Consider the following 24,574-nt stretch of genomic DNA (forward strand, 5'->3'; position numbering starts at 1 on the left):
CACTAAACACATCCCTATCAACTTAACCTCTATTATTTATTTTGATGATGCTAACACAGAGATGAGCAAGACTGGTTTTCAGCTATGCATTTGTAAGTGTTCAGTGAGGCCTGGGGCCTTGGCATGAGCAGGCATGTCATCTGCCAACATCACAGAGGGATTAATATTTAACCAGCTGGGCTCCCTGTTTGTTCCCCGTAAGTATGTCACTGGTCTGTTGTAGGAAGGGGGATCTGCCTCTCTCCCCCTCAGACCAAGCTCAAGGATTCAGAGACCATGCTGGTTTCACTAGTTCCTATCTTACCCTTTCAAAAACGTAACCATGTATTTTCTGCCCATGTAAGGCCCAATGATGCTGCAACTATGGCCAGGTCAGGGTGTCTCCAGCAGCACTACGACACAGGTCAGATCTGCAGTGCGGATGGGACCTTTTGTCATATTCCATAAGCAGGTTAAGGCTTGGACTTCCACTGGTTTAGAAGCAAAGCATGGAGGGCCATAGCTCACCATGAAATCCATAGGTAGCCCCTGATGACTATTCCAGTCAGACACAGAGAGTCATCTTTGCTCACAATACGACCACATTTAGTCTGTCAGGGTTTGCAGAATTGCCATTGCAAAATACTGCAGGTGCATTCTGTATTCCACCAGCCACCACCGACTGTCATGGGTTTATACGACCAAGGGCTCAGATTTTGCCACAAGAATAGACAACAGAGCCTCCAGGCTCCAGCTTCTCATAGTGAGCTCTTCCCAGCAAGCCCCTCTGTGGTAGACGCCCTTTCAGAGACCTTTGCTCCCTTCAGGAGCCAACAGACTTCAGCAAGTAAGAATCTGCAGTGATACCAGGCAGTCTTTTCCTTTTAATAGTCAGCTGGAGTATTAGGAAGCCCTTAGGTTAGCATAGAGAGGCCAAGGTTAAAACACAGCCCATGTCAGGGGCCAGTCTCCAGCACAGACAGTCTCTTGGCGATCTAATGAGTGCAGGTGGCCCTCATACAAGCTGTCTGATTGACTGTGCTTCCTGATGGGTTGCAGGAGTCAGCAGGGTGATGCTTAAGCTTTGTAGCAGCAGTCAGCAATCAATCCAGTGGCTACACAGTGCATTTTGTACCTGTCTGTAACCACTCCTACTCCAGCCCCCAGCTATTTCCTGGCTCTGACCCTCCACTGTGCCTTCTGACTGTGACTCTGATTAACCCTGCGCTTAGGCTTCTCACTCCCAGCTCTCACTCTTGGCTTTGATCCCAGGCCCACCCAATCTGGATCTAGCTCTAACTGGTATGCTGAACTCTTGCTCCAACCATTAGGTCAGACCACCCATGACCTGGTTGCTGACATCCTATGAGACAGGCAGCTGTAGGAATCATCTTGGTGTCCTTTCTTTGTCTCTGATCCTTTGTCTTAGTTCCAGGTGAGAGCCCTGTGTCTCTGTGAGCCCAGTTCTTATCACTGCCTCCTGTCACCTCTGCCCATCGTTGGCCTGCTGCGGAGTCATGCTGAGTTCACATGTTCACCCAGTCCTTCAGGTGTCTCCTGTCTCTGTCAGGGCTTCCATTGATATAGAATCATAGAATATCAGGGTTGGAAGGGACCTCAGGAGGTCATCTAGTCCAACCCCCAGACAGATCTTTGCCCCAGATCCCTAAATGGCCCCCTCAAGGATTGAACTGATAATCCTGGGTTTAGCAGGCCAATGCTCAAACCACTGAGCTATCCCTCCCCACCCTGGTCCTAGCCAGTCCTGAGCAACCCATTCAGATCACCCCAGACAAACATCTCCTGTCTTCCAGGGGCAGCATTTTAACCCTTCTGCACCCACTGGGTAGCAATACCAAGGTGATAGGTAGAAAATCATAAAAACATTACAGACAGTTTCCACATTGTCACAATGGCGCTTTCTCTTGCAGAGCTGTTTTTCCCAAGGGTCAATCCCTGGCTGGTGGCTCTGGGTGTGATCCTGGCTATTCTCATTGCCCTGGCCAGTTACTGCTTCTGGAGGCAACACAGAATGAAAGGTAAAGTTAAAAAGGGACAGAATGTAGAGAGAATGAGAGTGATTTTCTGTTTTGGGTTTTTTTTTCTTCCTTTTAAAGAGAGGGGTTGACACAGGGACTGGGAGTCAATGTTCTGAAGAGAGATTTTGACACTGAGAGATGGAGCGAGGCTGAGGGAGAACAAATCATTCAACCTGAAGAAAATATCAAGTGCATTCACCCCTATAGCTCTCACTAAACAATCCAATCCTGGCATTGGAAAGAGTCCAGCAGAGGGCAACAAAAATGATTAGGGGGCTGGAGCACATGACTTAAGAGGAGAGGCTGAGGGAACTGGGACTATTTAGTCTGCAAAGATGAGGGGGGATTTGATAGCTGCTTTCAGCTACCTGAAAGGGGGTTCCAAAGAGGCTGGATCTAGACTGTTCTCAGTGGTAGCAGCTGACAGAACAAGGAGTAATGGTCTCAAGTTGCAGTGGGGGAGGTTTAGGTTGGATATTAGGAAAAACTTTTTCACTAGGAGGGTGGTGAAGCACTGGAATGGGTTACCTAGGGAGGTGGTGGAATCACCTTCCTTAGAGGTTTTTAAGGTCAGGCTTGACAAAGTCCTGGCTGGGATGACTTAGTTGGGAATTGGTCCTGCTTCAAGCAGGGGGTTGGACTAGATGACCTGAGGTCCCTTCCAACCCTGATATTCTATGTTTCTATGACCCAGGGAGCCAGTCCCCAGCTCCAGAGACTCTTTAATTATTTATATGCAGTGGCACAGCTTCCTCAGGAGAGATTGAAGGAGCCCCACATCAGAATATCCCAGGGCTCAGGGGTTGGTTACAGCACTCTCCTGAGAGGGAGAGACCCCCCTGTCAAATCCTTTGTCCCCTGCAGGTAGAGGGGAAATTGAACCTGGGTCTCCCACATCCCAAATGAGGGCCAAAACCACTGGGCTAGAACTCAGGTGGCAACTCTTCCTCTGGCCATTTTGCATGGAGTTAGGCAGGCACTTAACTTGTTCTCACAAGAAGCAGTCCAGACACCTGACTTGGAACCCGTTTTCCAGCTGAGAATCGCTAGCAGGGTTAGGCACCTCCCTGCAGCCTGGACTTAGGAGCTGAACTCTGAAAGGGGGTGGGGCTTAGCACAGACCCCTCTGGTTAGCATCTCCCATTGGCTAACTTAGGTGGCTCCCTGCCTAACATGCTGGCTTTTGTGAATCCCATTCTAAGGCATCTCTCGATTCTCTCCCCATTCTGAGAGGAGTGTGACTGGGGCCCAGGCAGCAGGGGTGACTTCTGGGGGCAGACCTTTAAGTGGCCACTGGAGGGGATACGTCACCCTGTCCCCATTATTATCTGCTACCATGACTCAGTCCCAGGCAGAGGGGACGCTGAGTGCAAAGGCCCTTGGACAGATCTGTCTGCGTGTCCATTTGTTGTCTGTCTGCCCTCCTCACCCTAATGCAGTGGTTCTCAAACTTTTGTACTGGTGACCCCTTTCATATAGCAAGTCTCTGAGTGCGACCCCCCCCCCCCCAATAAATTAAAAACACTTCTTTATATATTTAATACCATTATAAATGCTGGAGGCAAAGTGGGGCTTGGGGTGAAGGCTGACAGCTCGCGACCCCCCAGGTAATAACCTCGTGACCCTCTGAGGGGTCCTGACCCCCAGTTTGAGAACCCCTGCCCTAATGTGATTGTGCTGTAGTTAACAATAGTGATGTGCCCATAAACATGATGGTGAAATCTCACTTCTCGCCCTTTTCTCCCCCTAGAAATGCTGCGATCTGACCTGGCGAGACAGAAAGGTCAGTGTCTGGGCCAATGGGGCATGTTAAACATTTTATGTAGCTATTTGCAAACAGTGAAGAGATGAGCAAGTACCAAGATTCTCTGTAAATGGGTCATTTGCAGGGCGCCCCCCGTGGCTTGCCGCCCCAGGCACGCGCTTCGAGCGCTGGTGCCTGGAGCCGTTGCTGATGCTGACAGTCCTCCAGTGCCATCCCATGATTCCCCTGAGTGAGCCAGAAGCACAGAGAAGTTCTCCCATAATTCACAGGGAAAGAATCAGTGTGGCTCAGCTCACTCAGCACGGAGAACCATGGGATATGTTTCCAGCAGTCCTAGGCACTCACACGGGGTGCACAGCACCAATGCGGATACAGTAACGGGGTGGGGCTTTGCAGTGGGGCTGCTCTCAGCCCAGGTTAGGTTAACCCAGGGGCTCAGACCCAGGTGCTGATCATGTGGGCTAAGTCTGCAGTGAAGACCTACTCTGGGTGGCATTTCAGACTGAGGAGGGGATACATGTGTCCCCTTTGGCCACAGGCAGAGGTGATTTAAATTTGGGAGGGAAAGGCCTTGATTTCATTATTCTAAACCCAGCAGCCTTCATGGCAAGTAACTGCCTCAGTGCACTCTACCCCACTTTCTGTCACTATGAATGCTGTACTATAAGGCTTTAGAATCTACAACCTGAGATAAAGGGGACAATTCATATCTCTCAGATCACAGGTTTCAGGCTCTCTGCAGACTCAGGCAGACATTGCTGTTTTGTTACAGATGGTTCTCTTTGGAAGTATTTCTTTTTATTAGGGATTTTTTTTATTAGTGTTTATCGGTTAAACCCAAAAATCAGAAGCACCAGTTATGGAGCACAACTATGTGGCAATTTTTAAAAAGTGGAAATAATGTTGCTAAGCAAATGACTGCATAATCACATTACACAAGGGCCTGATAATAATGCAGTTAATGGGAACGTCTGTAAGCCTGCGTATGTATAGATAATAGTAGAAAATACTCCTGTAAATGTGCAATATGTTAAATCAAATCCTCTTCTTTATGATTTATTTGTAGAAGAACATCGTGAAGAAATAGGTAATGTTTCTTCATTAATGTTAGCGAGGAGGGAATATAACTTATAGTTCTTAAGCAGCTACTGAGGGCTCTTATCAAATGGAACACAGTCTGCTTTGCATGCAAAGTAGAGCTCCACCATAACCCCTTCTGGTCTACACATACTAGCTATGTTTACCAGTGCCCCAGCCACTGAAATAACCTGGGGATTTGCTTCCTTGTCATTGGCAGAAGGGATCAGATGAATGTATTATTTTGTCATTCACTATATAGTTAGAAATATTATTATAACTTAACATTTCCCCATCACTAACTTCCCCATCAGGGACATTCCCCATCAGGAAGGTGGTAGCCAGGAAGAAATTGGCTTCACAAAGGTTGGGCTGGAGTTAGACGTATAATTGTGAATTTCTAAACTTTCAGACATTTAAGTTGTGATTTATTTTTATAACATTTCATGGCAGATTTTCACAAATGCATTAACTTAGAGTTGACATTTGGGATAATTACCTAGGTACTGTAATGTGATTTTATATAGTAACTCTTGACCTATACATTCAGTAAACAGAATCCCACAGTAGCTTCTTCCCTAGTCTGATCTGCTGTGGCAAATCTGGCAAAGATGCTGTCTCCCAAAGCACCAGTTGCTTCAGAGAAAGGTTTCAGAAACCCCAATAAGACAATCATGGAATACCCTGCCCAGATGGGACCTTTCTTTCTAGCTCTAGGCAGTTCAGGGTCAGCTTATGCCCTGAAACAGGAGGTTTTACATCCCCAATAATTTTGCAGTTCTAACATACTGTGACTGTCCTCACTCTCCCTAGATATGTATAATGCTACTCAGCTCTTGGTCTGAGTGATACCTGCTGGTGAAGATTCACTGTGTATTTCTTGGAGAAGTATTTCAGTGAAATTGAAAGGCAGCAACTTAAAAAACTGGGGGGGAAATGTTGAGAGAGGGTGAATAGGACCATCCGATAATCGATTTACCATCTCCGTGCTATTCATTAGTATGTGCACTTCTGCCATGTCCTCTGCTATGTCCTCTCTGAACAGTCCTAATAATAACATCTCTCCCCACACTGAAATCTTTCCAAACTATTCATTAACACATTCTCCCTTTTCTGAACCCCTCCCCTCAATTTCTGCTCTATCCTGTTGGAGATAGTGACCAGCAGAGGCACCGACTTTCTAATGTGTGGGGGGATGCTCAATCCCCTGGTTCTGCCCCAGCCCCCCCCCCCCACTCCACCCCTTCCCCCAAGGCCTCACCCCGCCTCTTTCCACCCCATTCCACCCCCTCCCCTGAGTGCACCTGGCTCTTGCTCCTCCAGCTCCCCCCTCAGTGCCTCCTGCACGCCACAGAACAGCTGATCTGCGGCAGGCGGAGGCACTGGGAGGGAGGAAGAGGCACTCATCAGCTGGTGGGTGGGAGGCACTGGGGTGCAAGGGGGTTGGCTGCCAATGGGTGCTCAGCACCCACTATCTTTTTCCCATGGGTGCTCCAGCACCCATGGAGTTGGTGCTATGTGTTCATCTACATGCTTTTGGATTCTATTTTTAATTATAATTTCAACCAATTTACCGGGATCTGAACTTAAGTTAACTGGGCTGTAATTCTCCTTATCACTCTTGCGCTTTTAAAAAAATATTATTGCAACATTTCCTACCCTCTTTTCCTCTCGGTTAGTAGCTGATTTTTATTAGATGCATATTTTTGCTAGCAGCTCAGCAGTTTCATTCTTAACACTCCTTCAGGACTGCTTGTTATGGGCTGTGCAAGTGTCTGGAACTGTTGTGAATGCCTAGGTGCATCTTTTGTCTAAAGAGTTAAACTCCTTTTAGGTTTGACTCCCATCCCTTTTTATAAGCATGGTTTCAGATCTATTCATTTATTGTTTTCTAGGGAAACTCTTCACTGAATTGGGGCTTGGTAAGTTCCATTTCCTGCCCCCCAAACACACCCTTAATATAATCCGTGTTATACACTGTGTCCTGATCACCGTGTCTGTGCTCAGGGGAGTTCTCATTTCTCTGTGTTTGCTTTCAGGGTTGAGAAGAGCCCAGCTATATGCAGGTACTGTACATAAAACTGACACTTTATTTACGTCAGCATCCCACCTGCCCCTGAGAGCTCTCTCCTCATTTCCCCAGTGCACCAGTACTTTCATATCAAAAGCAATAGGCTGGAAACAGCAATATCACTGGGGGTGGATGGAAAGGGGCAGGCAACACCCCAGGTTTATTGCAGAGCAGGGACATGCTGCCTTTGGGAAAGGGCTGATTAGTGATGAAATGCTGCCCCCTGGTGTCACCTTTCCAGGGTGGTACCTTGGCTCTGCAGGATGGACATTCTTAGCTGTCCATAATTAAATGGAACTGCTAAACTCTCTCTCTTCCCAACAGCAGCATCGTCAGGTTCAGACAAAGCTTTAACCACAATTTCCTTCTAGCGTAACAGGACCAGACAAGAGCTGTTCATTGTCCTCATGGATTTGGGGTGAGGAAGTCCCTGTCCCCACTGCACGGGCAGACAACTTTTTATAACCGGCTTGTGACACTCCCCTGAATCATTTACAACAAACTGTGCCCAGCCCACGCGGCAGCTTTTCTGCCTCACAGCTATGGCTGAGTTGTGTGTGTGTGTGTGTGTGTGTGTTTGTACCCAGCATGCTGTCTGACTGTGTGTGCACTGGTGCATGCTGGAAGAGTCTGGGCAGCTCCAGCAGGAATCAGAGAGCCCATGGGCTATGCACACACATTGCAGCACCACTGGCTCAGGGGTCCATGCACTCCGGGGTATCCTACCGCACAGAGCTGGTGGGAGGGACACCCAGCACAGTTACACAAGCACCGCTGGGGATCCTGTTAGGGTCGCCATCTCTGAGGTGCAAAAAAACACAGGACATCTGCCTGATCCACATACACCACCTGTCCCCTCACCCCGGGCACTGTCGCCCCATCCCACCCCTGAGCACTATGTCCCTATCCCACTTCTGGGAGAGGGCACCAGCCCCCATAGGCTCTTGTTCCTGGGGTTGAGCTGGGAACCAACCTCGCCAAGCAGGACATGGTGCCAGATCTACTCCACTCCCCCCCATCCCGGCGGTGACCCCCACATCTGGTACCTGCGTGGTGTAAATGGCCCCTGCTGGCCCCAAGCCCCCCATCTCACTCACTGCTCCCAAGCTGCACCGCTCCCTCTGTGCAGCTCCCCCGCTACAGCCACTGACACACCCGGGACTTGTCATGTCCTGGGCAGACTCACAGATTTCCCAGGACAGTGACCTGAACAAAGCGACGATCCTGGGAAAACCTGGACAGATGCCAGCCCTAGGTCCTGTCCACACAGCACAGTAACACCCAGCTGAGCCGGGTACAGGCAGCCAGACAGGTGCCAGCCCAGGTCCCTGGCAGGGTCGCTGAGCTGCCATGGTCACTAACTGTGTTAACTCCCCGATGTACCACATGCCATGCTTAGAGCCCCTAGGGCCCTGGGCCCAGGAACAGCTGTAACCTAGACTCATGGCAATGCAGGTCAGGAAGGGACCTCGAGATTTCACCTAGCTCAGCCCCCCATGCTGGGGTAGGGCCTAGACCATCCCTGACAGGGGTTTGTCCTGTTCTTACAAACCTCCAGTGACGGGGATCCTAGAGCCTCCCTTGGAGCCTGGTCCAGAGCTTCACTGCCCTGAGAGTTAGAAAGTGTTTCCTCATCTCCAGCCTCAGTCTCCCTTGCTGCAGATTGTGACCATTGCTCCTTGGACAGGCCCTTGCCCTGTCCGCTGGGGCACTGGGGGATATCACCAAGTGTGAGCATCGCTGTTATCGCACTGTGGGGGGAAGGGGAACCAGCTGACTCAGGGGAACAGTGATGGGAGCCAGGGCCTTTCACTCTCCAGTCACCGATCTCAGCCCAGACTCAGAGTCCAGTTCCCAGCGGACAGGAGCTCACATCGTAACTCACATTAATGGCAGCCTCACCGGCCACCTCTGCAGGGAGGCCAAGAACTGAACACCTCAGGGACAATTCCTCCCCAAGGAGAGGTTCAGCAGGTGTCAGGGCTGAGCCATGTTGGCAGGACAGTGCGGGGGCTCACACTGCCGCTGTGACGTCCTCGTACCCTCGATACACAGAGCTCCAGCAGCCAGGGTGTAAACCCGACTCGTACCCCCAGCACTGAACTCACTGACATTGCCCCAAGGCCCCCTCTCTCCACAGCAAAAGAGGGGGTGACAGGGGGCCATGGCCCCATCACTTTTAAAAGTGGGAGGGCTTTGAGAGATTTAAGAGAGAAGCATCTAGGGGGGTAGGGTCTTGGGGGGGGAAGAGGCAGCATGAGGAGAAGGGGCGGTGTGAGGGCAAGGGCTCGGGGAGAAGGGGTGGTGCAGGGGCCGGAGCTTGGGGAGAAAGGTGGGGGTGGGGGCCTTGGGGGGAAGGGGTGCCATGGGTGGGCAGGGCCACGGTTCAGGCACCAATGGCCCCTCTACTTTTAGGGAGCTTCTGTCACTCCTGGGGAGAGTACCGTCCCGGATCCTGATCCCAGGAGCCAGAGGCAACAACTTTCCAATGTGCCAGGGGGTGCTTGACCCACACACTGCCCCAGGCCCCACCTCCATTCCACCCCTTCCTCCAAGGCCCCCCCCACCCTGCCTCTTTCCACCCCACTCCACTCCACCCCCACCCCACCTCTTCCTGCTCTGTTCCGCCCCCTCCCCCGAGCGCGCCCTGCTGTTGCTCCTCCCCCTCACCCCAGTGCCTCCTGCAGGCTGCTGAACAACTGATCATGGCGGGAGGGAGGGGGAGGCGCTGATCATCAGGGCCGCTGGTGGGCGGAGGTGCTGGGGGGGGAGGGGGAGGAGCTGATTGGCAGGGCTGCCGGTGGGTGCTCAGCACCCACCACTTTTTCCCAGAGTCCAGCGTTGGGTGTGAAAGTTCCCACCATGTCTGACCCAGGGCCAGTTAATGAGAGCGAGGGGGTTGGCTGGCACAGTTGTTAGATGGAGACACCTGAACCCCTGGGGCTCTGAGGTGGTCTCTGTGACCATTATCTGCTCTGGGAGATGCCCGGATGCATCTGTGGAGGGTCTGTGGTGCTCGCAGAGCCAACAGGAGAAATCGCTCTGGGCAGAGAGTTGAGGTTGGAGCTGAGTCTCCATTTTCAGCCTGATTTGTGGGGGTAAGATCAGGGGCCATGGGGGAATTTTTCTACCCAGGGCAAATTAAATAGCAGCTGTGGGGTGTTTCATAGCTGATGTCCTGAGTCTGGCCTGCACATAACTGCGTTTCTGGGGATGTTGACAGTCACTGGGATTTGGGCTCCTAAGTTGCTCAGATAGGTTTGCAGTGGAGCTGGGTGAAATTTGGGTGCAAATAGTTTGAGTCGACCTGAAATAAAAATTTTCAGCAAACAAACTATTTGCCAATTCATGTTAAGTTTTCTGAATAGTTTCAATGGACAGAAAAAGGTGCTGCCACTTCCCTTCTAGCCTTTAGTCCAGTGGCTGGGCCCTCAGCTGGGAGCCCCAGGTTCAATCCCCCCGTGTGATACAGGGGAAGGAATTGGAATGTGGGTCTCTCCCACTCAGGTGAGGGCTGGAACCACTGGGCTCTAGGTGTCTGACGTGGGGCTCCCTCAATCTCTGCTGCTGAAGACACCCCCTGTGTCTAAACACTGCCATGGGCCTGGGCCAGAGCGTGGTAGTGAGAATGACTCTGCAGCCCAGTGGGTCAGGCCCCACCTCGGAGCCCAGAGTCCAGCTCCCCTGCTCCAATGACCCTGTAATTATTGATCCATAACCCCAGTGAGGGGAGGGGTTACGGCCCCTGGCACAGCAATGTCTCAGGCATGACAGGGCCCCAGTGCAAACCCCTAGTGTAGACGTGCTGTGCGGGTGTGAACTGGGACTGGCCCCCAGTGCAGCTTCTCCCAGATGCAGGGGGCAGGATCCTGTCTGAGGATTGGAAACATCCGCAGAGACACATGTCAGGATCTGCCTGACAATCCTGAGAGATTTGATTATCTGATTATTGTGTCTTTGTCCTGTGTGTGGGGACGGCACCGACCTGCTCTTAGTAACAAACCAACCACATATGGCCCTAGACCAACAGAGATTCCCTGGGGCCTGCCCCCCGTCATCTCTCTACACCCATGGCACCTGCCCCTCCCTTACCCTTCCCTCACCCCTGTGCTCATCTGGCCCCTGCCTCTCTCCTCCCCCCCTACCTCGCCCCACCCCCTCCTTTCAACCCCTTTCTGCTCCCCTTGGCCCCTGCCCCTGTCTCCCCGCTTTGTCTCACTGGAACATGCCCCTGCCCTCCACCCACCTCTGCCCCTCTAGATCTCCCCCCCCCTTTGTCCCCCTGCCCTCCTGGCACCTGCCCCTCTCCCCCAAACACACTCTGCACCCTGGCACCCACCCATCACTTCACCCGCTTCTACCGCTTGCAGCCCTCCAGACAGCAATTCTGGTACCCGGGACAGAACAGTCAATGGACCCCTAGGCACGCACAAGCTGCGCCCACGTGGACGCAGTCCACCTGACATTAGGGCAGTGTTGCGCCTGCGCTGGCTGGTGCCCAGTGAGCTGCCAGCTGCACTGCTGACCATGCTCTTCTGGCACGGCCAAGGCTTCCACGTGCCCGCCTGTCTAATCATGCAAACCCAGAGACCTGTGCCCTGCCCCTCCCCTGAGGCCACGCTCCTGTCCCAACCCTTCTCCGAGGCCCTGCCCCTGCTCACTCCATCCCCCCTCCCTCTGTTGCTCGCTCTCCCCCACCCTCACTCTCTTTCAGCAGGCTGGGGCAAGGGGTTGGGGGGCTGGGGGAGGTGTGGGGTGCAGACTCTGGGAGGGAGTTTGGGTGTGGGAGGGGGTGTGGGGTTGGACTCTGGGAGGGAGTTTGGGTGTGGGACAGGTACGGGCTCTGGGAGGGAGTTTTGGTGCGGGAGGGGGCAGGCTCTGGGAGGGGGTTCAGGGTGCGGGCTCTAGGCTAGGACAGGGGTTGATGCAGGAGGGGGTCAGGGGGTCAGCCTTACCATAGATGGCTTCCAAAAGTGGCTGACCCACCCCTCTGGCAGTGGCTTCTACGTGGGGGGGCCGCTGTGATGGGTTCGGTCACAGAGATCCCCTTGGGACTGTCACCTGATGTGTTGAAACTACCTCTGAGCCCGTTTTCCCTGTCAGCCTGGGACTCCAGAACTCTGCCTTGCTGAGCCAGACACACAAGCCTGCTGCAACACAGACCCAGGTCTGAACCACGTCCCCAAAGCTGCAGGCTTTAACTGAAAACCACTCAGTAGGTACGCCTGTCTCCAGCACCCAGATGCCCAGCTCCCAATGGGATCCAAACCCCAAATAAATATGTTTACCCTGTATAAGCTTTATACAGAGTAAAACTCATAAATTGTCTGCCCTCTATAACACTGATAAAGAGATATGCACAGCTGTTTGCTCCTCCAGGTATTAATCACTTACTCTGGGTTAATTAATAAACAAAAGTGATTTTAGTATAAAAAGTAGGATTTAAGTGGTTTCAAATAATAACAGACAGAACAAAGTAAGTTACCAAGCAAAATAAAACAAAACATGCAAGTCTAAGCGTAATACATTTAAGAAACTGAATACAGGTAAATCTCACCCTCAGAGATGTTCCAATAAGCTTATTTCACAGACTAGACTCCTTCCTAGTCTGGGCCCAATCCTTTCCCCGGTACAGTCCTTGTTCCAGCTCAGGTAGTAACTCGGGGATTTTTCATGACTGGCAGCCCCCTTTGTTCTGGTCCACCCCCTTTTATAGCTTTGGCACAAGGTGGGAATTCTTTGTCTCTCTCTGGGTCCCCACCCCCTTCTAAATGGAAAAGCACCAGGTTTAAGATGGATTCCAGTACCAGGTGACATGGTCACATGTCCTGTGAGACTTCATTACTCACTGGCTGGCACCGACATATACAGGAAGGCTTACAAGTAAATAAACCATTTACAACCAATTGTCCCAGTCAATGGGAGCCATCAAGATTCTAAGCCACCATTAATGGCCCATAATTTGAAGTCCTATTGTAACTATGCAGAGTTATACTTCATAGTTCTACTTTCAGATACAAAAATGATACATACATACAAATAGGATGAACACACTCAGTAGATTATAAGCTTTGTAATGATACCTTACAAGAGACCTTTTGCATAGCGCATATTGCAGTTACATTATATTCACACTCATGTTTATGAAAATATGCTTATATGCAGTGCAACGCCAGCCAATGGGAGCTGCAGAGTCGGCTCTCAGGGCAGAGGCAGCCCATGGAGAACCCCCCCACCCCAGGGGCCACCAGTCACTTCCGGGAGTCGCGTGCAGTGAGGGCGGGCAGGAAGCCTGCCTTAGCTGTGCTGCACTGCCATCTGGGGGCCCCTGGGCCCTTTTACATTGCCCGGCCCCCTGGGCAATTGCCCCCTTTGTCCCACCTGTCGGTCGGCCTGACCGCCTGGCATCCACCTCTCCCTTTTCCCCCTCTGATTCCATGTCTCCCACCCTCCCATCACTCCCATCAGCACCCCTGTGCCTGCCACTGCCCTCACCCCAGATGCCCACCCCACCCCTCATCCTCCTCTGCTCTGCTGGCTCCCACCCTTCTCCTCACCCTCATCCCAACCCTTGCCCACCTGCGCCAACACCTCTTCTAGCCTCATTCTGATCCCTTCTGCCCCTCTGGAGTCTTCCCCTCTACTCATCCCTTCCTCTGCCCCACTGGTGCCAGCCCCTCCCCCCTGCCCTCCTTTTGTCTGCCCCCTGCTCAACCCCCCTCAAGCTCCCTTGCACCTGCCCCTCCCTTTGCCCCTTTCCTGCCTGCTGCCCACCCCCCTATGCCCCACTGGCTCCCCTCCCCTCTGCCCCAGCACCCACTTTTGCTCTCCCCCCTTTCCCTCCTTTTGCCTGATCCTTCCTTTCCCTCTCCTTTTGTCCCCCTGGCACCTGCCCCACCCCCTGCCGCTTTGGCACCCACCCTTTCCCTTGTCCCCTCTACCCCCTCATGCCTTCCCCTCCCCTTGCCCCTTGTTGGCCCTGGTGCCTGCCCCATCAGACACCCCACCACTGCCCCCCCAGTGTCCATCTCTCCCCCACTTTGCCACCCAGCGCCTGCCTCTTCCTTCTCCCACACTGACCCCCTCCCCTCCACTTGCCCCCTGGAACAAGTTCCTTCCCTCGCTCTGGTGCCTGCTCCTTCCCTCACTCCTTCTACCCTCTGGGTCCTGCTCCTCCCCTCATGTTCCATCGCCCCCACCGGTGCCTGCACCTCCCTTCACACCCCTCTGTCCTTCTAGGCCTGCCCTTTTCCACACTCCTCTCTCTGCCCCCCTTGTGCTCACCTGTACCCTCACGCCCTCCTGCCCTCCTTGCATCTGCCCCTCTGCTTGACCCCCCACAACCCTCCTGGGGTCTGCGCCTTCCCACCATCTCCCTCTTGGTGCCCTTCCCTCCCCTCACTCCCCCCATTCTCCTCTAGTGCCTGCCCCACCTCTCACCACCTTTGTCCCCTGTTCACCTGCCCCTTCCCCCATCCCCTCCTTTGCCCACCTCATGCCTGCTTCTTCCCTTGCTCCCCTCTAGACCCTGGTGCCAACCCCTCCTTTTTCACCCCCTCTGCCTCCCTGGTGCTTGCCCCTCCATTCACCCCTTCTGTCTGCTGGTGCAACCCCCTTCCCTCTGCCCCCCTCTGTGCCCCAGTGCACGCCCCTTCTCCTGCCCCCCTTGCCCCCTGGTGCCCACCCCTCCCCTCTTTTCCCCTAGGCACCAGCCCCTCTCCTCACCAACCCTCTACCCCCTGGTGCCTGCTCCCCCTCTTCCCCCTAAGTTCCTTGGCACCAGCCCCTCTGATCACCCCACTCTGTCCCCTTGACACCTGCTCCTCTCCTCACTCTGCTCTACCCTCCAGTGACCGCCCCTGCCCTAGCTACCTCCTCTCCCCCAGTTCCTGCCTCACTTTGTCCCCCTGGTGCCTGCCCCACTCCTCATCCCCCCACCCCTGGCACCTGTCCCTCCCCTCAACTCCCATCTGCCCCTCTGGAGTCCACCTCTCTCCTCATTTCCCCTGCCCCTTGGAGCTCCCCCCATTCCCTTACACCCCTTTGCCCCTGGATGCCTGCTCCTTCCTTTGGTTCCCTGTGCCCCCTGGTGTCTGCCCCCTTCTTCTTGGTGCCCACCCTTCCCCTCATCCCAAAACCTGCCCTCCCCTCCTCCCGCTGGTGCCTGCTCCTTTCCTTGCCCCCCATTGCTCTTGTGTCTGCCCCTCCCCTCACTCATCTCTGCCCCTCCCCTTTCCTCTCCCAGCATCAGCCTAGTGCCTTCCTGTCATTCTGTTGCCCTCCCCTCCCCCACCCTCACTGACTCGTCATCCCCCCCACACCTTCCTCTTGTCATTCCCCTCAAGTTCACTCTCATGGGCAGACAGGGCCCCGAGTCCCCTTAAAGGGAAACGACCCCCCAGCACAGCGATTAATGTGGATGCAGGTTAATTTCCCTTTGATCCCTGTGACCAGCTCCTGCCCCTGGCACTGATTCTGTGACTCTCTCCCCAGTGGACATGACTCTGGATCTAGACACGGCAAATCCCTGGCTAGTCCTGTCTGAGGATCGGAAATGTGTGAGATACGGAGACACACAACAGGATCTGCCCGACAACCCTGAGAGATTTAATCCTTTTCCCTGTGTCTTGGGCGCTGAGCAGTTTACGGGTGGGAGGCATTACTGGGAGGTGGAGGTAGGAGACAAGACTAGATGGACTCTGGGGGTTTGTAGGGAATCTATGAGCAGGAAGGTCACACCCACACCTGGGAATGGATGCTGGGTCATGTGGCTGAGGGGTGGGGAATATAAGGCTGGCACCTCCACCTCTCCCCCCATCTCTGTGAGCGTCCAGCCCAGCCGGGTGGGGATTTTCCTGGACTATGAGGCGGGCGAGGTCTCATTTTACAATGTGACTGACAGGTCCCATCTCTTCACTTTCACTGGCACCTTCTCCGGGACTCTCCGCCCTTATTTCTATCCTGGTCACAAAGCTGGGGGTACAAATGTGGCTCCCCTGATAATCTGCCCGGTCCTAGCTCAGGCCGGAGGGAATCTCTGTCCCTGACAGTGACATCCACGGCACAGACTCTCCCCTCCCAGCGCTGCTGCTCTTCCTGCCCCCCACCACACACACACAGTGGTGGGGGGCAGTTACTGCAGCAACTGGACTTTTTGTGCTGATCAGACGCTGCCAGTTTCCCTTTTCAACTGGAGGTTCCAGTCGAAAACCGGACACCTGGCAACCCCCAGCCCTCACCTTTCCCTGTCCCCTGCCTCAAGGGTAGCAGATGGTGTTGGAGCAGGGTCATTCACTCCTGTCAGAATTTTCTATCCCTGTAAAATATCAGTGTAAAATATGAAAGAAAAAAGATTAGCCTTGTATTTACACCTTGTTACAATTGTATTTTCTAAATTAGAATATTTTCATTTACATTTCAACAGTATTTCAAAAACAAGCACCTAAACATATTTTTGGAAATGGAATTCTTTACATTTATTTTTTGATTCCTCCCTCAAATCTATATTGAAGTATAACTTCTCTAAATAACGTCATTTGTATTTCAACTGTGGAATATTAAAATATTTATCTTAACAAAATAAACTATTAAATTGTCAGACTGGGGTGTTCAGTTATAATGTACATCTGTCAAAAGCATCACAACTACACACATGTGCAGCTGCTCTCTGTCTCTCTCTCTCCCCCTCTCTTTATTGTGTTGACTGGTTCTCTCTGGAAGGCAGGGCACATACACCCACCTGCTGCACTACATCTTTGAAAATTAACAGGTGAAAAAATGATAGAATTAACTTAAATAGATTGCTTATATAATCTTGTGTGAGTTAATTAATATTCTTTTAAAAAATCACATGAATTAATGCTGACAGAAGTTCAATTCGTAGCTACATATAATCGGTAATCAAGATATGATCCTTCCTTTCTTTTTCTCACATCAATGAACAAAACACAGTCCCCAACCTCAAATGCTTTCTTCCTATATACAGAAATATCTTCTACAATCTCCATTTTTTAGTTTTATTTTTCTTTAGAAATATTATTTGCAGGCAATGTACTGTCAGTGTCCACTGTTGATTTCAATGTACTGCTGGGCTTTTCATGTTCTTGGTTATAAGGACACAACAAATGTAGTTTGGTAAAGAAATAGAGAAGGGGTTGTATTCCTTTACTGAATCATCACAAATTAAGTGCCAGCGTCTTCAGTACAATTAAGTTAATGACACATAACATGAAATCTGGTGAAGCTTTATTGGGAAACCTTTCTTCTCGGCCACAAATCAGTCAAAAGGGTGATATTTTTCTTGTCATGGGAGGTTTAGAGTACAAAGGAAATAAAGTTGCTCCAGGAAATTTATCACAATTCCTCTAGGTTCTGTCCTCCGTCTTCAGGGATGCTCTGTAAAAATAGTGACTGATTGGTCTAATTCCTTGAAATTAGCCATTGAACCTCATTTCTTGAAGCGCTAGCTGAGCAGAGTATGAGGGGAGGTACATCACATGACATTGCTAGGACTATTTTTTGTTTTAAACGTGATGTGTTATGAACATTTTCAATGTCATAATTCAGTTTTGAAGATTTATTCACAATATGCCATTCATGGCAGTGTGCCCTAAATTTGATGGATTCATTTGTATTTATTTTCAAATAATCAAGGTAAAAGATAATTTTAGAGTGTTTTTAATCCAGTCTGCTGGTGTCTAGGTGGCATGGGCTGCTGAAGCTATCTGTTTTCCCAAGTTTTTAACAGGGAAATTTTAATCTAAAAATAGATATTTCTGAAGGAAATTTTAGGGAAAAATTACCTGTGTTCCTTTAATTCAGTGAGAAATAGGGAATTACTGTGTTTTTTTATCCAATCTTATTGTGTTAATGAAAACCATGTTGTATATTAATTTATTTTCCAACATATTTTCCCATGTACTATCTGACAAGACATAGAAAACTAAAAATGAACGTTGCCTGCAATCTCTTCATGCCACTTCATGCTGTAAATTGTGACAACACATTTTTAACTATGAATGGGCTCCCGCATCAGTTCCTGCAACCCCTGGCTGGCAGACCTCTTTGTGAATTAAGCAGCCTGCAGTCTGCCAGGGAACCTCCACCAAGTGTCTTTATTACTTTTTATGGTGCATCACAATATAGCAGCAGTTAGAAGGAGCCCTCTTCCTGCTCCCTGATTCAGACTTTTATACTGCTGCCTTCTTCTCAGTGCTGAGCTAGTGACCTCACCAGGCTCCCTACAGGTGCCAGTGATCCCCTCTAACCTTCCAAACCCAAACTACTAAGGGTATGTCTACACTACGAAATTAGGTCGAATTTATAGAAGCTGGTTTTATAGAAATCGGTTGTATACAGCCGATTGTGTGTGTCCCCACATAAAATGCTCTAAGTGCATTAAGTCGGTGGACCGCGTCCACAGTACCGAGGCTAGCGTCGACTTCCGGAGCGTTGCACTGTGGGTAGCTATCCCACAGTTCCCGCAGTCTCCGCCGCCCATTGGAATTCTGGGTTGAGATCCCGATGCCTGAATGATGCAAAAACAGTGTCGCGGGGGGTTCTGGGTACATGTCATCAGGCACCCCTCCCCCCATCAGAGCAACAGCAGACAATCAATTCGCGCCTTTTTACCTGGGTTACCTGTGCAGACAACATACCACGGCAAGCATGGAGTCCGCTCAGCTCAGCTCACCGTCACCATATGTCATCTGGGTGCCGGCAGACGTGGTACTGCATTGCTACACAGCAGCAGCTAATTGCCTTTTGGTAGTAGACGGTGCAGTATGACTGGTAGCCTTCATCGGCTATCTGGGTGCTGGCAGACGTGGGGTTGCATTGCTACACAGCAGCAGCCCCTTGCCTTTTGGCAGTAGATGGTGTGTTACAACTGGTGTCTGTCATCGTTGTATTGCAGTTCAATCAGAGGCACCTGGGCAGACATGCTTTGTCTCCTGGAGACCCTATTGAACCCTCTTGATGATGATGGCTATCAGTCATAGTACATCATTTTCTGCCAAGCACCCAGAAGATGCCGAGGGCTATCAGTCATGCTGCACTGTCTGCTGCCAGCTTAAGATGTAAAAAATAGATGGACCAGATTTGTTCTGTATTCATTTGCTTCCCCCTCTCTCTGTGAAATCAACGGCCTGCTAAACCCAGGGTTTTGAGTTCAATCTTTGGGGGGGCCATTCTGTGTGACAGTTGTTTGTGTTTCTCCCTGATGCACAGCCACATTTGTTGATTTTAATTCCCTGTACCTGTACGCCATGTCGTCACTAGCCCCTCCCTCCCTCCGTCAGATACTAGTTTTGTGCCTTTTTTCAGACCAGACGCCATAGCACTGGGATCATGGAGCCCGCTCAGATCACCGCGGCAATTATGAGCACTATGAACACCACGCGCATTGTCCTGGAGTATATGCAGAGCCAGGACATGCCAAAGCAAAACCAGGACCAGCCGAGGAGGCAATTGCAGCGCTGCAACGAGAGTGATGAGGAAATTGACATGGACATAGACCTCTCACAAAGTACAGGCCCCAGCAATGTGCAAATCATGGTGTTACTGGGGCAGATTCATGCCGTGGAACGCCGATTCTGGGCCCAGGAAACAAGCACAGACTGGTGGGACCGCATCGTGTTGCAGGTGTGGGACGATTCCCAGTGGCTGCGAAACTTTCGCATGCGTAAGGGCACTTTCATGGAACTTTGTGACTTGCTTTCCCCTGCCCTGAAGCGCCTGAATACCAGGATGAGAGCAGCCCTCACAGTTGAGAAGTGAGTGGCAATAGCCCTGTGGAAGCTTGCAACGCCAGACAGCTACCGGTCAGTCGGGAATCAAATTTGGAGTGGGCAAATCTACTGTGGGGGCTGATGTGATCCAAGTTGCCAGGGCAATCAAAGACCTGGTGATATCAAGAGTAGTGACTCTGGGAAATGTGCAGGCCATAGTGGATGGCTTTGCTGCAATGGGATTCCCAAACTGTGGTGGGGCGATAGACGGAACCCATATCCCTATCTTGTCACCGGAGCACCAAGCCACCGAGTACATAAATCACAAGGGGTACTTTTCAATGCTGCTGCAAGCCCTGGTGGATCACAAGGGACATTTCACCAACATCAACGTGGGATGGCCGGGAAAGGTACATGATGCTCACATCTTCAGGCACTCTGGTCTGTTTCGAAAGCTGGAGGAAGGGACTTTCTTCCCGAACCAGAACATAACCATTGGGGATGTTGAAATGCCTATCGTGATCCTTGGAGACCCAGCCTACCCCTTAATGCCATGGCTCATGAAGCCGTACACAGGCAGCCTGGAGAGTAGTCAGGACCTGTTCAACTACAGGCTGAGCAAGTGCCGAATGGTGGTGGAATGTGCATTTGGACGTTTAAAAGCGCGCTGGCGCAGCTTACTGACTCGCTCAGACCTCAGCGAAAAAAATATCCCCATTGTTATTGCTGCTTGCTGTGCGCTCCACAATATCTGTGAGAGTAAGGGGGAGATATTTATGGCGGGGTGGGAGGTTGAGGCAAATCGTCTGGCCGCTGATTACACGCAGCCAGACACCAGGGCGGTTAGAAGAGCACAGCAGGGCGTGGTGCGCATCAGAGAAGCTTTGAAAACGAGTTTTGTGACTGGCCAGTCTACGGTGTGAAACTTCTGTTTGTTTCTCCTTGATGAACCCTCCGCCCCCCCCCACCCGGTTCACTCTACTTCCCTGTAAACCAACCACCACACCCTACCCTCCCCACTTCGAGCACTGCTTGCAGAGGCAATAAAGTCATTGTTACTTCACATTCATGCATTCTTTATTAATTCATCACACAACTAGGGGGATAATAGCCAAGGTAGCCCGGGATGGGTGGGGGAGGAGGGAAGGAAAAGGACACACTGCATTTTAAAACTTTAAAACTTTAACTCTTATTGAAGGCCAGCCTTCTGATGCTCGGGCAATCATCTGGGGTGGAGTGTCTTGGTGGCCGGAGGCCCCCCCACCGTGTTCTTGGGCGTCTGGGTGAGGAGGCTATGGAACTTGGTGAGGAGGGCTGTTGGTTACACAGGGGCTGTAGCGGCGGTCTCTGCTCCTGCTGCCTTTCCTGCAAATCAACCATACGCCGGAGCATATCAGTTTGATGCTCCAGCAGTCGGAGCATCGACTCTTGCCTTCTGTCTGCAAGCTGACGCCACCTATCATCTTCAGCCCGCCACTTGCTCTGTTCATCCCGTGATTCAGCCCGCCACCTCTCCTCTCATTCATATTGTGCTTTTCTGTAGTCTGACATTGACTGCCTCCATGCATTCTGCTGTGCTCTTTCAGCGTGGGAGGACATATGAAGCGCCGAGAACATATCATCCCGAGTCCGCCGTTTTCTCCTTCTAATCGCTAGCCTCTGCGAAGGAGAAACATTTGCAGCTGGTGGAGGAGAAGGGAGAGGTGGTTTAAAAAAACACATTTTAGAGAACAATGGGTACACTCTTTCACGTTAAATTTTGCTGTTCACATTACACAACACATGTGCTTTCGTTACAAGGTCGCATTTTTCCTCTTATATTGTGGGCCTGCCGGTTTGGTGTGAGAGATCACTCACGCAGTGCCAGGCAACAGATTTCGGCTTGCAGGCAGCCATGGTAAGACACAGTCTTTTGGCTTTTTTAACCTTCTTAACATGTGGGAATGGTTTCAAACAGTAGTGCCCTCATTTCCCATACCAAGCACCCATTGGGTTGGCCATTTAAAATGGGTTTGCAATGTCAAAGGAGGGGCTGCGGTTTCCGGGTTAACATGCAGCACAAACCCAACTACCCCCCACACACCCAATTCTCTGGGATGATCCCTTCACCCCTCCCCACTACTGCGTGGCTAACAGCGGGGAACATTTCTGTTCAGCCGAGCAGGAACGGGCACCTCTGAATGTCCCCTTAATAAAATCACCCCATTTCAACCAGGTGACCGTGAATGATATCATTCTCCTGAGGATAACAAAGAGAGATAAGGAATGGATGTTGTCTGCATGCCAGCAAACACCGGGACCATACGCTGCCATGCTTTGTTATGCAATGATTCCAGACTACGTGCTACTGGCCTGGTGTGGTAAAGTGTCCTACCATGGCGGACGGGATAAGGCAGCCCTCCCCAGAAACCTTTTGCAAAGGCTTTGGGAGTACATGAAGGAGAGCTTTCTGGAGATGTCCCTGGAGGATTTCCGCTCCATCCCCATACACGTTAACAGACTTTTCCAGTAGCTGTACTGGCCGCGATTGCCAGGGCAAATTAATCATTAATCATTAAACACGCTTGCTTTTAAACCATGTGTAATATTTACAAAGGTACACTCACCAGAGGTCCCTCGTGTGCCCTCAGGGTCTGGGAGCATGCCTTGGGTGAGTTCGGGGGTTACTGGTTCCAGGTCCAAGGTGATAAACATATCCTGGCTGTTGGGGAAACCGGTTTCTCCACTTCCTTGCTGTGAGCTATCTTCATTGTCTTCATCCTCATCTTCCTCCAACCCCGAACCCGCTTCCCTGTTGCATGTTTCTCCATTGACGGAGTCATGGCACACGGTTGGGGTAGTGGTGGCTGCACCCCCTAGCATGGCATGCAGCTCCGCGTAGAAGCGGCATGTTTGCAGCTCTGCCCCGGACCTTCCGTTTGCCTCTCTGGCTTTGTGGTAGGCTTGCCTTAGCTCCTTAATTTTCACGCAGCACTGCTGTGCGTCCCTGTTATGGCCTCTGTCTTTCATGGCCTTTGAGACCTTTTCTAATATTTTGCCATTTCATTTACTGCTATGGAGTTCAGCTAGCACTGATTCATCTCCCCATATGGCGAGCAGATCCCGTACCTCCTGTTCGGTCCATGATGGAGCTCTTTTGCGATCCTGGGACTCCATCATGGTTACCTGTGCTGATGAGCTCTGCGTGGTCACCTGTACTCTCCACGCTGGACAAACAGGAAATGAAATTCAAAGGTTCGCGGAGCTTTTCCTGTCTACCTGGTCAGTGCATCTGAGTTGACAGTGCTGTCCAGAGCGGTCACAATGAAGCACTGTGGGATAGCTCCCGGACGCCAATAACGTCGAATTCCATCCACACTACCCCAATTCTGACCCGCAAAGGCCAATTTTAGCGCTAATCCCCTCGTCAGAGGTGGAGTAAAGAAACCGGTTTAAAGGGCCCTTTAAGTCAAAAAAAGGGGCTTCGTCGTGTGAAAGTGTCCAGGCTTAATTCGATTTAACACTGCTAAAGTCGACCTAAACTCGTAGTGTGGACCAGACCTCAGTCTCTCCTCCTCTAACTGCACTGTGCTCAGTGACCAGGGTGCTGGCTTCCAAATGGCTCAGTAGGAATGCCTACCACAAAGCACGAGAGTCAAACCGCCACTCCAGTGCTGCCCCCGCGACCTGCTGTTTCTACAAAAAGCAGGACACAATACTGGGGGGTGACCCCACCTCCACTCCGAGTACCACCATGGACACTTAAGAGCCCAGTTCAACAAGGCAGGAGGAGGAGGAAAGTGGGAGCGAGGGTGCTGAGGAGGAGGAAGAAACCCCAGAATCCCTAGATGCATGCAGCCAGGAGTTGTTCTCAAGCCAGGAGGAAGGTAGCCAGTCACGGCAGCCGGTGCTTGGGGAAGGACAAACACCAGAGGAGGTGCCCGGTAAGTGACTTTTATTTTGTGAAGGAAGTTATTCAGTGCGGACTCTTGGGGCAAAGAGGTTAGGGCTGCATGCATGCCTAGATGCGGAATAGAGCGTTGATGTGATCTCTCACATCGCGGTAATCAGCCTCAGTGATCTCTTCAAAGGTCTCAGCCAGAACTTGGACAATGCGCAATTCCTTGGGAATCTGTGGTCCTTGTCCCAGTCAGGCTAACATGTCCGCGCCACTGGGCCGTGAGGGGTGGGGGGACCATTGCTGCACACAGGCAAGCTGCATATGGGCCTGGGTGTAAGCTGCATTGTAGTAGAAGACCCTCCCTGGCTTCCCAGGTCACTCTCAGCAGCAAGATATCTTCCAGGACGAACTCCAGTGGAAACTGTGGGAACCGTGTTCAGTATAGGGGTGCCCTGTAGCTGTTGGCTCCCCCCAAGGCACAGAAACCCAGAGGACAATACAGCCATGAAACAATCAGTCCCCCTTGACCCTGTGCTTACTCACTATTTTGGGGCTCCCGTGGTTTATGTGCGCTCGCTTTGGGACGGGGAAATGATGCTATTGTGTAGACTGTGCTTGCCCTCCTTAAGTATGGGGGAATCATTGCTCTGTCTTGTGTGAACAATGCTGCCTCTGTTAAGTGTTGCATTTTGCCTTTACAGATGCAACCTTGACATCTCAGCCGTCCGTGTTATCACCAGCCGAGAGACTGCAAAGAATCAGGAAGAGGCCATGTAGAAGCAAAGAGGACATGCTGCATGAAGTCATGCAGCAGTCCCTTAATAAAAATAAAAAAGTGCAGGAGTGGCGGGAGAGTGAAAGGAGGCTCCACCAGCAGAGCAGCTGATAAGTATCATAGAGCGCCAAGAAAACTCGATCCAGGCGCTTGTAGCCATGCAAGCGGAGCACTGCCACCCCCTCCCCCCCTGCAGCCCTTGTCCCAAAACTCTTTCCCTTGTGTCCCCATGTCACCTCCAACCCACTTTCCCCAACATC

General features: G+C 51.5%; 1 protein-coding gene across 6 annotated transcripts in view; it reads left to right on the forward strand.

Moving 5' to 3' along the window:
- Positions 1-16,490, forward strand: part of LOC117887154 (butyrophilin subfamily 1 member A1-like) — a 66,460-nt gene extending 49,970 nt beyond the window's left edge. For 5 of the 6 annotated variants that reach the window (XM_034789455.1, XM_034789454.1, XM_034789457.1 and 2 more), the window contains 6 exons: positions 1,911-2,018; positions 3,769-3,801; positions 4,850-4,870; positions 6,756-6,782; positions 6,900-6,926; positions 15,425-16,490. In XM_034789455.1, coding sequence (XP_034645346.1) covers positions 1,911-2,018; positions 3,769-3,801; positions 4,850-4,870; positions 6,756-6,782; positions 6,900-6,926; positions 15,425-15,978 — 770 coding nt within the window. In that variant the 3' untranslated portion in view covers positions 15,979-16,490. The remainder of the gene's footprint in view (positions 1-1,910; positions 2,019-3,768; positions 3,802-4,849; positions 4,871-6,755; positions 6,783-6,899; positions 6,927-15,424) is intronic. The other variant, XM_034789459.1, reaches the window with a different exon arrangement.
- The last annotated feature ends 8,084 nt before the right edge of the window (positions 16,491-24,574 follow it).

This window comes from Trachemys scripta, chromosome 14 (genome assembly GCF_013100865.1).
Source record: "Trachemys scripta elegans isolate TJP31775 chromosome 14, CAS_Tse_1.0, whole genome shotgun sequence".
NCBI lineage: Eukaryota > Metazoa > Chordata > Testudines > Emydidae > Trachemys > Trachemys scripta.